We start from the raw sequence: 12428 nt of genomic DNA on the forward strand, positions 1-12428 counted from the left end.
GGACAAAGAGGGAGGTAGTTAGTGCACAGGCATGTAAGACTGTTAGGTATGGACACAAAGCACGGGAGTAGGATATATACAGATACGCCTTCCTATGGTCAACATTTAGTGATGGATCAGACTCTGAACCCACCATCCTCCTCCTGCCTATCCTTGTTTGATACGAATTCTGACCAACAAGCATGTTTAGAACATTTGAGTATATTGACTATATTTGAAGATTAATAAAAAAATATTAATAAACAAAGAAACTTTACTTGCTTGAGGACATGAAAAGCCAAGCTGAAAAAAAAAATTCTTATTACAGAGTGAACTAAAGTTCATAGGCAGAAAGCCGCACAAATGCAGCTCACACCCAGAGCAGTCAAGCACCACAGACTATCAAAAGGAGACCTTGACAATAGGTCCTTGCGTCAATATGTTGAGATTGACAAATCACATGTAAACAGATCTCGGTGCAATGGTAATGATAATGCATTTTAAATATAAATCCCATATGGCATAAGACAACTGGCCAAATTCAAGGACTAAAGGAGCATATCAATTTTCATCAATTCTGGTTGAATTATTGTCTACACTCTCTGAATGTTTTTCCTTTCTAGCGAACTTACAAATAATATCACATCCTTGATACTGCACATAATGCATAAGAGGATCCATAAAGGACCATACAGTTTTACTGGAGAACAAAAAAATGGGTACATTACCCCCAAAAGCTTTCCCTTTTTTTCTATATATTGGAAAAGAAATAAAAAGATGATTCTAGCTTCTGCTATATGATAATGATCAAGCAAGAGATAAACCTTATACTTCAGATAACCTTCGAGGACATCTAAAAGCATGGGACCACTTTCAGCACTCCTGCTCCCTTCAGCTCCACTTTTGTTAGAAAAGTCCATCAGTTCATTCTTCCAGAAGTCATTGGGCTAATTTACAAACTGAAACGGAGAAGATTACTTGATTCTGATTTCTGCGATGCACAAACAAAATGTCAGGAACAGTCACCACTTACCAGGTTACATGACAGGTAAACTTTCTTCATGTGACTTAGTTGCACCCACTCCAATATTCGCATACAAGTGCTGTTAATAACCTACCAGCAAGCAACAGAAAGTCTACAATGTAAAACCATTCCATGCTATGTGCAGCTTGCAAAACACGTGGCTAAACTTAGTAATAAAGATGATTCAGGCTAGCACAGCAACTTTAAGGTTGAGATATCCATGATGAAACTTAACAACAGAAACATCAACAACAAAATACATTCTGGAAATGCTTCCTTGTACTAACAGCAGTGAAGAAGCATTAAAATCTAAAGACTCACACTTGTCATCAATCAGGAAAAATGTGTATCTTTCAGGTTTAGTCCTAAATTGCTTGCTAACAAATATGTGTAACAAAATGTCACAATTTCCAGCAGCAAAAAGATTATCCGGCAACAAAATGTCAACCTCTATCCTTCTGGACTATTTAGAACATATAAAGTTTCTAGAGGTCAGTATATGAGAGGATAAAAAAAGGCGCACGTGTGTAGCAGCATTCAGAACATTTAAAGGGCCAACCTGAAGGTAAAGCATGCAGTTGAATAGCTCGGACACTGCAGGTACCAAGTAAAGCAGCATTCCCACAACTGTCATTCTCCACCACTCAATCTGCCACTTCAATGGCTTGAAGCACGCTTGCTCTCAGCTGGGACTAGTCAGAAACATCATGAGGAAGCTAGTGAAACTGTGAAAGTATGTGGATTTGATGGACACAAATCAGGGGATATACATATCTGCTTTCTGCATTGGAAGCCTGTTTCAGTTCAACAAAAAAAAACACCGGTTTGTACCATCTAATATCACGTAGCACTTTGCAGTTCAAATGTGGCTATTAGATGAAAAAGAAAAAAAAAACTACAGTATGTGCAAACATGGATACCATAGTGTTCATTATAGTAAAATATTAAAACACATTTGATAATAAACCATGCCAACAGAAAGGCAAAAGATCATGTGGTGCTAGAGCTGCTGAGATAAGGAAAATAACAGGAATGCTTAAACTAGAATTGAACATAATACATCTCAACTAGAACAGGTTCTGGATTACCTAGTTAAACAGCAGGTGTTTCTAGGATGATAAACTAGAAACTTGCATGTTTTACAATAAAATATCAAATATGCATATTCAATGAAACATTTGGGTAAGAAACATGTAAGCACATTTAACATAGCTCTCAAGTTCTAAAATTCCAGTGACTAAAAGTTTCAGGAAACAACACTTGAACTGCTCAACCAACCATTTCGCTATTATCAACTAATTCTCAATTGTCATCCAAAATCCATATACACACACCCAAAAAAAAAATGTACCAGCACTAGCCTCATATACAAACTCCAAAGGCATAGAACTTCAACACGAATCCATTCATACTCAACAAACTTGCAAGCATAAGCACGGTGAGATCGCAGCATTTTGATCACGATCAGTAATAGTCAATTTGCTACTGGGTTTTGCCAAAAATTTACTGACATGGACAGATGTATTTTCCTAAGACTTAAGTGTACGCTCTACCAGTTCTTCTTCACAAACAAGGCGACATAGCAAGAGATCCCTTGATTAAGATCAACAGGGGGTGTACCAGACTTGAGAGTTGAATCACTAGCAGCAACTAAGCTACTGCCTATCAATCTGATGACCCTAGGTCAGTGTCTCCCTCAGATGTGGAATTGGGCTTGGCCTTCTCTTGGATGAGGGTGTTGGATGACTGGTGGGATGGGGTTTCCTTTTTTTCTTTTCTTTTTTGACAATGGTGGGATGGGGTTTCCTAGTCGAAAATCGGCATCGTGGGCCGGGTGAGGCTGGGCCTTCTTCCTCTTTCTTTCTTTCTATCTATATAATAGGCCTCCTCTCCATGACCCGGCCTAGGCCCAAGGCAGCACATCCCACAAGGAAGGAAGGAAGGAACACGTCGCGGTCCAGCTATCCGACCTTGAATAGGATGCCTGCTTGTACCACAGTAAGTACTTTCTCCCTTCCCTTGACATCATCATGCAATTCATTCATTCATTCAGGCGTCAGTAATCTCATTTTCACACTCCACTGTCATCAGGTGATTCTATTCTATTGTCCAACCCGTGATGCTACTAGCATTGTTCCTCTCACTTCCATCAGAATTAATATATTCTTTCTCGAACGTGCATTTTGAATGCACGGGATTCATTAAGAAGTAGTAGAGAGAAATAATACAACAAAGTTCCTGAACAACAGTAATCCACCCCCTTCCATCAGAATATGGATCAGAGCACGGCATCATATCAAAGACGAATCCTACAGTTGGCTATGTCAAGCGTCAGAGTGACTTGGAGTTGTAAAAGAAGGGTGTCGGCCTTTGATAGAATCGTCAAAGCAGCTTATAGCTAGATCTATGTGCTGCGAGTCCATTGAAAATATATCCTTTTGGTTCGGTAACAATGGGAGAAAAGGAGAAATTCTGCACATTTTTTGCACTTTGCTTTCAAATTATAATTATGTGCTCCTGTATTGCTGAGGAAAAAATTTCAACTCATCTAGTTGCTAAAGAAAAGACGCACCTTGCCTTATTGTATTGGTCTAGTTAGTTACCATCATCACCGATTGCATGGCACACTCGTTAGGAGGAGATGTGTTGTGTCACTGCAAATCTTGTTTTACGTCTTTTGCTGTGACTATTGCACCTACAGTAGTACTCAGTGCTGCTTCCAAGTTTTGACTCTAATGTTATGATGTCAGGGTAATTGAGACTACAGTTTCTCACTTTCGCTAGAGCTTTTTGGAGAAAAAAAAAATTCTCTTATGTCAAACACAGAGAAATATAGTTATCGTATCTCTATTTTATCCGTTCAATGGCGAAGCACACTACATTACGCATATTTATCACCACAATAAAATAAAAAAAACATGATGGGAAAAATATGTAAATATATAATGATAAAAGCAAAGTTGGAGACCAGCCCACTCTGATTATTAGCAAGCGGGGAGGAACCAACTGTTACATTTATGGGCTAATAAGCTAACAACAAAGCGAAAAGACTACTGATATAGTATGCTCCAAATAAACAATAATGATTGCGAACTCAACCTGCCTTTGATATATGAGTAGTAAGCTATACTATGCCTTATTCTTTTCAGATAACTCCCCCATCCAGCATGGTGTGTATAGGAATCCGTTTTCCATTTCAGGAATATCTATGGTGCCTAAATATTGAACCTTTGAGCTATTCAAATGATAAGATATTACACTTGTTTGTGATATGCAAAGGAAGGCAATCTCTTTGTAAGGATGAAATCCGAGGAAATATATTAGATGCAGCCAGTTGTCTTTGCCCTTGGTTTGAGGGATGATAGCACCATTGTCGAAGTCCCATTCAGCAAACTCCTCCTCTTGTGCAGTGGGCTGTGTTTCCTTCTCCCTGTTGGAACTCTTCTTATCGTTAATGATCCATGGTCCGTCGGCGCCATATTTTTCATTATGAACGGCAAAATTCACCACTGCTTCAAGGCTGACGTTACACTTGAGCACCCACTCCGTCTGACCAGCAGAAAATTCGCTAAGCAACCAAACTCGAAATTGAGGGCCATCCAAATCAACTAATGCAGAGTATACCCCTTTCTTTGATTTTCCTAGGTAAGAGGAAACATAGCGGTCACTAGTTTTAGTTTTGTTCTGTGCTAGTGCTGCCGGTGGTTTAATAATTTGGTACTTGTCATCGGACAAAGATAGTCTGAAAATTAATTAGAGATGGTATATATCATGCATCGTCATTGAATTAATTGAGTAAACTAATCATACATGCAGGGATCAGGGTAACAATGTAACATAACATAACATACCTCATAACAGAATCATTTAGACAATGCACATAAAGTGATCTTCGGAAATAGACACCTTTTCGTTCCCTCCTGGATTCGATATGCATCATATCAGCAATGGTCTCGGCAGCCTCCGCTCCCTGGCAGTGGCGGACAAAGGACCTCTCCTCCCATCTCCACTCCTTGGTGGAGGAGAAGACGAATGCAGTGTATGGCGTTGGCGGCCATTCTTGCTGAAGAAGGACACGGTGGTCGTCGCCGCTGCTGCTTCTTCTATCATCATCATTGCAACCAGGTGGTAGTAGGGGAATAAGAAACACCTCATAGTGATTAGGTGACACCATGGGATCATACACAAGGGAAACACAGAGGTTATACGACGTACACAAGTTGTCCAGGTGTTGTGGTCTGGGAGGCCAGGTGGCCCATTGTCGGGTGGCAGGGTTAACAACCATCTCATAATGCAAGAGGAGGCCATTGCAGTGATCCATGGCTACCCGAGAGACGTCATCGTCGTCGAAGAAGTCAAGATGGCCGCCGGGGATTCGGCGCGCCGCCGAGGGGCATGCGAAGAGGAATGAGTTCTCGAATAGGATGTAGCTGTTGCAGAAGAAAGCCTCGACGCGGAGAGGGAGGAGGTCGGCGCGCAGCAGGCGCCGGGCGTCGATGATGGAGCACCAGCGCTTGCGGACGCAGCGTGACGCCGCTAGGCTGCTGGGAGGGAGGCGGCCTAGGACATTGGCGAGCATATCGTCAGGTAACTGCTCCATGGATCGATCTCCCAAGTCCAGTGGACTGGATTGGATCGGATCGGAGAGCTGAGGGGCTAGGTGTGGCGGCTGGAGAATGAAGATGCGTATAGCATACGAGGGAGATGGAGAGATGTAGTGCAGCCTGGCGGCGCGGCATACAGATCTGATCGAGGCGCAATCAGTTTGTCGCTTGGCAACCAAAGGATAGCTAGTAGCTAGGATCGTACGATATGCATGCATCCCACCGACCATTGAGATGATCGATCTGCACTGCGCATGCGTTTCCTCCTCCGATCGACCCGCCCCTTAACTCATGGATCATGCATCCCATATGCATGCTCATGCATATGGTGTGTCGATCGGCATATATGCATCATGTTGTGCAGGCGGCAGTATATATATCTCATAAGGGCAAAGGAATTACTCAAGACAACCTATTATGCATGCCTGCCTGCCCTCATCTCGCCGGCCAGGCACACGTCCCACACCTACTCCTGGATCCGCCAATCCCAACTAAACGGACCATGCCGCAGCGCAAGGTTTTCATATTTTTACTAGCCTGCTTTTGGACCCTTGGCTCAAGCAGCTCCACCTATCCACCATATCTATTTTGACCTTAAGACTCAAACTTACAATCAAGTGTACAGCAAGCTAAAAGAGCTACTGGAGGAAAACAATTGATTATTGGCAACAACGTCGTGATTTCTATGGCAAGCCGCCTGGGTGGATCTACATCCACGCTAGATGACAAGGTGACAATGGCCATAACCATTGATGTATCTTATTGGCTTCAGGAATGCCGCTAACTAAAGGTTGTGTAGAGAAGTGCATGACCAGATTTAGGATAGATGGCCGTACTATCAAGAGGGGCAAATTTATTTGCATATCGGTCATCTAGTGCCACTCGAGTGATCTAACTTTACATCGTTGCTAGGATCGAGTGGCGTGGCAAGTTGAGTGGCTAACTCCTTTGGAAAAAAATGTTTTGTGAAATGCTAACACACTTGCACATGATGGTGTACACTTGGTGGTGTTGGCACATTTGCAAAGAAGAAGTTGGTAAATAAAAGGAGTTGAAAGCGCTGGTCATGGGTGACCAGATGTGTCCGACATGTGGACCGGACGCGTCCGATATCTGACTCAGGCGGTTGTGTTCCCGACGTGACCGGACGCGTCCGATATCGATACCGAACATGTCCGATAGTCTAGCCAGGCGCATTCAGAGTGGCCGAGTTGATTGGACATTGTACAGTAAAAGTGACCGAACGCACAGGGCCTACGTCCGATCAGTGGTGACGTACACTGTCGTAGCGCGTTGTGTTGATCCAGAGGGGATCGGATGCGGAGGCGAGTCCGGTCACCAGGGACCGGACGTGTCCAATTTTAGAAAAGAGGCTCTGAGAGCTATCTGGACACGACCGGACGTTGCGTTGTTGCGAGTCAGGTCATGTCGAGGAGGTGTGTCCGGTCATATTGTCAGGTGCACAGGTGAGTTAGCCGTTGGCGGCAACGGCTAGTTCAAATGGCTAGTGACATGTGTGAAAGCTCTAGTTTGGTTTTGGTTAATTGATGAAACCCTAAGTGCTAACCTAGTTTATCAAGATGATCATGAGATAGGTAGCACTACTCCAAGTGATGAAGCAATGGAGAAGATCATGACGATGATGGTGGCATGGTGATGATCAAATGCTTGAACTTGGAAAAGAAGAAAGAGAAAAACAAAAGGCTCAAGGCAAAGGTATAAATAGTAGGAGACATTTTGTTTCGGTGATCAAGACACTTAGCGAGTGTGATCACATTTAGGTTAGATAGCTGTACTATTAAGAGGGGTGAAACTCGTATTGAAATACGATTATCAAAGTGCCACTAGATGCTCTAACTCATTGCATATGCATTTAGGATCTAGTGGAGTGCTAACATCCTTGAAAATGTTTGTGAAAATATGCTAACACATGTGCACAAGGTGATACACTTGGTGGTTGGCACATTGGAGCAAGGGTGGAGAAGTTAGAAGTGAAAAGGAGTTAGTCGCGAAGACGCTGGCGTCGGTCAACTGACCGGACGCTGGGTCTAAAAGCACCGGACGCTGACTGCCTGCGTCCGGTCACGCTGACTCAGCAGTACAGAGGCTAGGGTTTACCACCGGACGCTGGGCGGTGTCCGGTCGAGGTGGACCGGACGCGTCCGGTCAAGGAAAACCAGTTTTCGACCCTTACTGTACTCGACCGGACGCAGTGGCTCCAGGGTCCGGTCAGTTTTTACCGGAGTGTCCGGTCAACTTCGTAGCCGTTAGAATCTGACGAACAACGTTCGAAGCAGATGACGCGTGGCGTTCATCTGTGGACCGGACGCTGAGTCCAGGGTCTGGTCAAGTAGACCGGAGCATCCGGTCAGAGCGCAGTGCGCCCAGTGAAGGGGTACAACGGCTCTATTTCGTAGGGGCTTCTATTTAAGCCCCATGGCCGGCTGTGGCTCACACTCTTACACATTTTCATTGACATAGCAACCTTGTGAGCTTAGCCAAAGCCCTCCCACTCATCTCCATCATTGATCCATCATCATTGTGAGATTGGGAGAGAATCCAAGTGCATTGCTTGAGTGATTACATCTAGAGGCACTTGGTATTCGTGTTGCGCTGCGGATTTCGCTTGTTTCTCTTGGTGGTTGCCACCACCTAGACGGTTGGAGCAGTGGTGGAGGATTGACACGAGTTGGTGATTGTTCGTGGCCATCTTCGGTGATTGTAAGGGGAGTTGTACCTTCCCCGGCAGAGTGCCGAAAGGTAACTCTAGTAAATTGCTCGTGTCATTGAGTTACCTCACTTGTGGGTCGGTTCTTGCGGTGTCCAATCGTATGGACGAGGTTTGTGAAACACCTCTTAGCCGCCGAACCACCAAGTGTTGGTCGACACAACGGGGACTAGCGTGTTGGCAAGCACGTGAACCTCGGGAGAAAAATTGGTTGTCTCTTGTCGTTTGCATTCTCCCGGTGATTGGCTTAATCTTCATCTTGTGATTGGTTCATCCCCAACATGGCGGTATAATCACCCTACTCACTTATTTATATTCTTGCAAACTAGTTGATACAAGCTCTTTAGTGTAATTAGAATTGAGAGCTTGCTTTATTGTTTACATTCATCTAGTTGAGCTCTTTAGAGTAGCGAGATTGAGAGCTCTTAGTGAGTAGCTACATAGCAAGTTTGGGTGCCTAAGTAATCATTGCAACTAGAATTATTGGATAGATGGCTTGCAACCCTTGTAGAGCTAGAGTAAGTTTGCATTACGCTATTTGTCATACTAATCAAATTGCTCTAGTTGATTTGTAGATCTTTAAATAGGCTATTCACCCCCCCCTCTAGCCATATTAAGACCTTTCAAGTGGTATCAGAGCCATGGTCACCGTTTGATTGAAGGCTTAACAACATCGGTGTCATATTATGGCTCAAGTTGTGTTCAACCATATGGGGGGCAAACCACCGTTCTTTGATGGCACAAGCTATGACTATTGGAAAAAATAGATGAAGATGTATCTTGGTTCAATCAATGATCAAGTATGGGAAGTGATCAAAAATGATTATGCCATCATTGATCCCGACAATTCCACCAACCAAGATAGAACCAACAAGCAATGCAATACAATGGCTCTCAACACCATATACAATGCCATTGATTCCAAGGTGTTTGAGCAAATCAAGGATTGTGAAAGAGCTAATGAGGTGTGGACAAGATTGGAGGAAACATATAAGGGAACACCGGCGGTGAAGAGTGCCAAGTTGTATATTCTTAAGGACAAGTTGACAAGCTTCAAGATGAAGGAAGATGAGAGCATTCCGGAGATGTTCCATTGATTACAAGTGATTGTCAATGACTTGAAGGCTTTGGGAGAGAAGATCAAGGATGATGATGTCTCTCATCGATTCTTGATGTGCTTACCTCCAAGATTTGAGATATTGAGATTGCTTATCATAAGAGGAGGATTAAAGGATATCACCCCTAACCAAGTACTAGGTGATGTCATGACACAAGAGATATACCGTGTGGAAAGGGAAGGGGATGACAAGGATGATAAGAAGGAAGAAGAAGACAAGAAGAAGAAAAGCATAGCATTCAAGGCTAGTTCATCATCATACAAAAACAAGGGCAAGTCCAAGAAAGAATCAAGTGATGATGAGGATCTAAGTGATATTGATGATGAGGCTATGGCTCTCTTTATGCGCAAGATGGGAAAATTCATGAAGAAGAAGGGCTATGGTGCAAGAAAGAGAAGAGATCACACCAAGAAGAAAGAGTATGTGAGAAGATGCTATAATTGTAAGAGTCCCGATCATGTAGTAGCAAATTATCCATATAATAGTGACAATGATGAGGATGAGAAGAAGAAGCACAAGGAGGATAAGAAAGAAAAGAAGGAGAAGAAGGAGAAGAGAATGACCTTCCAAAAGAGGAAGAAGGGTGGAGGCTATGTTGTCACTTGGGATAGTGATGGCTCTTCGGATAGTGATAGCTCTAGTGATGATGACAAGAAATCTATCAAGAGAGTACTAGCAAGCATCGCCATCAACAACAAGCCCTCCATCTTCGACACTCCATCGACATGCCTCATGGCAAAACCTACCAAGGTAAAATATGATGTGAGTGATGATGATGAATGCAAAAGTGATGCTTGTAGGAGTGATGATGATGATGATGAGGAGTACTCCAAGGAGGAGCTCATGGACATGTGTGAGCAAGTGCATACTTGCTTTGAGATGAAGAGAAAGGAGTGCAAGGAATTGAACAAGAAAGTCAAATTTCTTGAGCAATCCCTTGATGAGCTCAATGCCACTCATGAGAGGCTAATGGAAGCCCATGAGAAGCTTGGCAAAGCTCACTCTAAGCTTGAAAATGCTCACTCCTCTCTTATTGAGCAAGTCAAAGTGGAGGAAGCCAAGAAGGAGCAAGTGATCATATCATGTGATGTGGGACTAACATGTGATCTTATTGATGAATCTATTTTTGTTGCTCCCACTAACACTTCTTGTAGCACTACCACTTCCACTCCATCTATAAATGATGCATCACTTATGGTGGAAAATGAGAACCTCAAGAAGGAGGTGAATGAGCTTACTCGTGCCTTAGGCAATGCCTATGGTGGAGAAGCCCACTTGCTAAAGTGCTTGAGTAGCCAAAGGTTTTCTCTCAACAAAGAGGGATTAGGCTATACCCCTAAAAAAGAAAAGGCGGCCTTTGTCACTCCCAAAGCTAGCTTTGTGAAGAGCAATGGTCGGTTTTGCAATAGATACAAGCAAGTTGGGCATATAGAGCAAAATTGCAAGACTAACAAGAACAAGCTACCTAATGTATCCTCAATCAAATTTGATTCTTGTTACATGCTTTATAAGGGTACCAATTGTGTGAAGGCTAAGTTCATTGGTACACCAATTGTGGGCCCAAAGAAGAAGGCCATTTGGGTACCAAAGTCCTTGGTGACTAACCTACAAGGACCCAAGCAAGTTTGGGTACCTAAAAAGAATTGATCTTTTTTGTAGGTAAATTATAAAGCCGGAGAAAGGCATTGGGTGCTTGATAGTGGATGCACACAACACATGACCGGTGATTCAAGAATATTCAATTCAATCAATGAAAGCAAGAGCAATGGGATTGATAGTATCACATTTGGTGACAATGGCAAAGACAAGGTCAAAGGGCTTGGTAAGATTGCAATATCCAATGATTTGAGTATTTCCAATGTGCTACTAGTAGAGAGCTTGAACTTCAACTTATTGTCGGTAGCTCAATTGTGTGATCTTGGTTTCAAGTGCATATTTGGTGTGGATGATGTAGAGATCATAAGTGTAGATGGCTCTAACTTGATATTCAAAGGATTTAGATATGAGAATCTATACTTAGTTGATTTCAATGCTAGAGAAGCTCAATTGTCAACATGCTTGATCACTAAGTCTAGCATAGGTTGGTTATGGCATAGAAGGCTTGGTCATATTGGAATGAAACAATTGAACAAATTGATTAAGCATGACTTAGTTAGAGGCTTGAAAGATGTCACATTTGAGAAGGATAAGCTATGTAGTGCATGTCAAGCCGGAAAGCAAGTTGGTAATACACATCCTAAGAAGAGCATGTTGAGTACATCCAAGGCATTTGAGTTGATGCACATGGACTTGTTTGGACCAATCACATACACTAGCATTGGTGAAAACAAATATGGATTTATGATTGTGGATGATTTCACTAGATACACATGGGTATTCTTTCTTGTTGACAAGAGTGATGTGTTTGCAACGTTCAAATCATTTGTCAAAGGCATTCACAATGAGTTTGAAACAACAATCAAGAAAGTTAGAAGTGACAATGGAAGTGAATTCAAGAACACTAGAATTGATGAGTTATGTGATGAATTTGGAATTAGACATCAATTCTCGCCCAAGTATACTCCTCAATCAAATGGCTTAGTTGAAAGAAAGAATAGAACTTTGATTGACATGGCAAGATCAATGTTGAGTGAGTACAATGTGAGTCATTCATTTTGGGCCGAAGTAATCAACATGGCTTGCTACTATAGCAACCGACTCTATTGTCACCCCATGATGGAGAAGACACCTTATGAGCTTTTGAATGGAAGAAAGCCTAACATAGCATACTTTCGGGTATTTGGTTGTAAATGCTATATATTGAAGAAAGGCACTAGATTGAGCAAGTTTGAAAAGAAATATGAGGAAGGTTTCTTGCTTGGTTACTCCACTACTAGCAAGGCTTATAGAGTTTGGAATTTGGCTACTGGTACTCTTGAGGAGGTTCACGATGTGGAGTTTGATGAAACCAATGGTTCCCAAGAGGAAGATGAGAA

General features: G+C 42.7%; 1 protein-coding gene across 1 annotated transcript; it reads right to left on the reverse strand.

Moving 5' to 3' along the window:
* Positions 1 to 3937: 3937 nt before the first annotated feature.
* On the reverse strand, positions 3938 to 5716 carry LOC136490069 (uncharacterized). The gene is made up of 2 exons (XM_066486559.1): positions 4855 to 5716; positions 3938 to 4745 (listed from the first exon to the last, which is right to left on the reverse strand). The coding sequence occupies exons 1-2, from the start codon at positions 5601 to 5603 to the stop codon at positions 4133 to 4135; spliced, it is 1362 nt and encodes a 453-aa protein (XP_066342656.1). The 5' UTR covers positions 5604 to 5716; the 3' UTR covers positions 3938 to 4132.
* Positions 5717 to 12428: the final 6712 nt, after the last annotated feature.

The sequence above is a fragment of the Miscanthus floridulus genome, chromosome 10, assembly GCF_019320115.1.
Source record: "Miscanthus floridulus cultivar M001 chromosome 10, ASM1932011v1, whole genome shotgun sequence".
Taxonomy (NCBI): Eukaryota; Viridiplantae; Streptophyta; class Magnoliopsida; order Poales; family Poaceae; genus Miscanthus; species Miscanthus floridulus.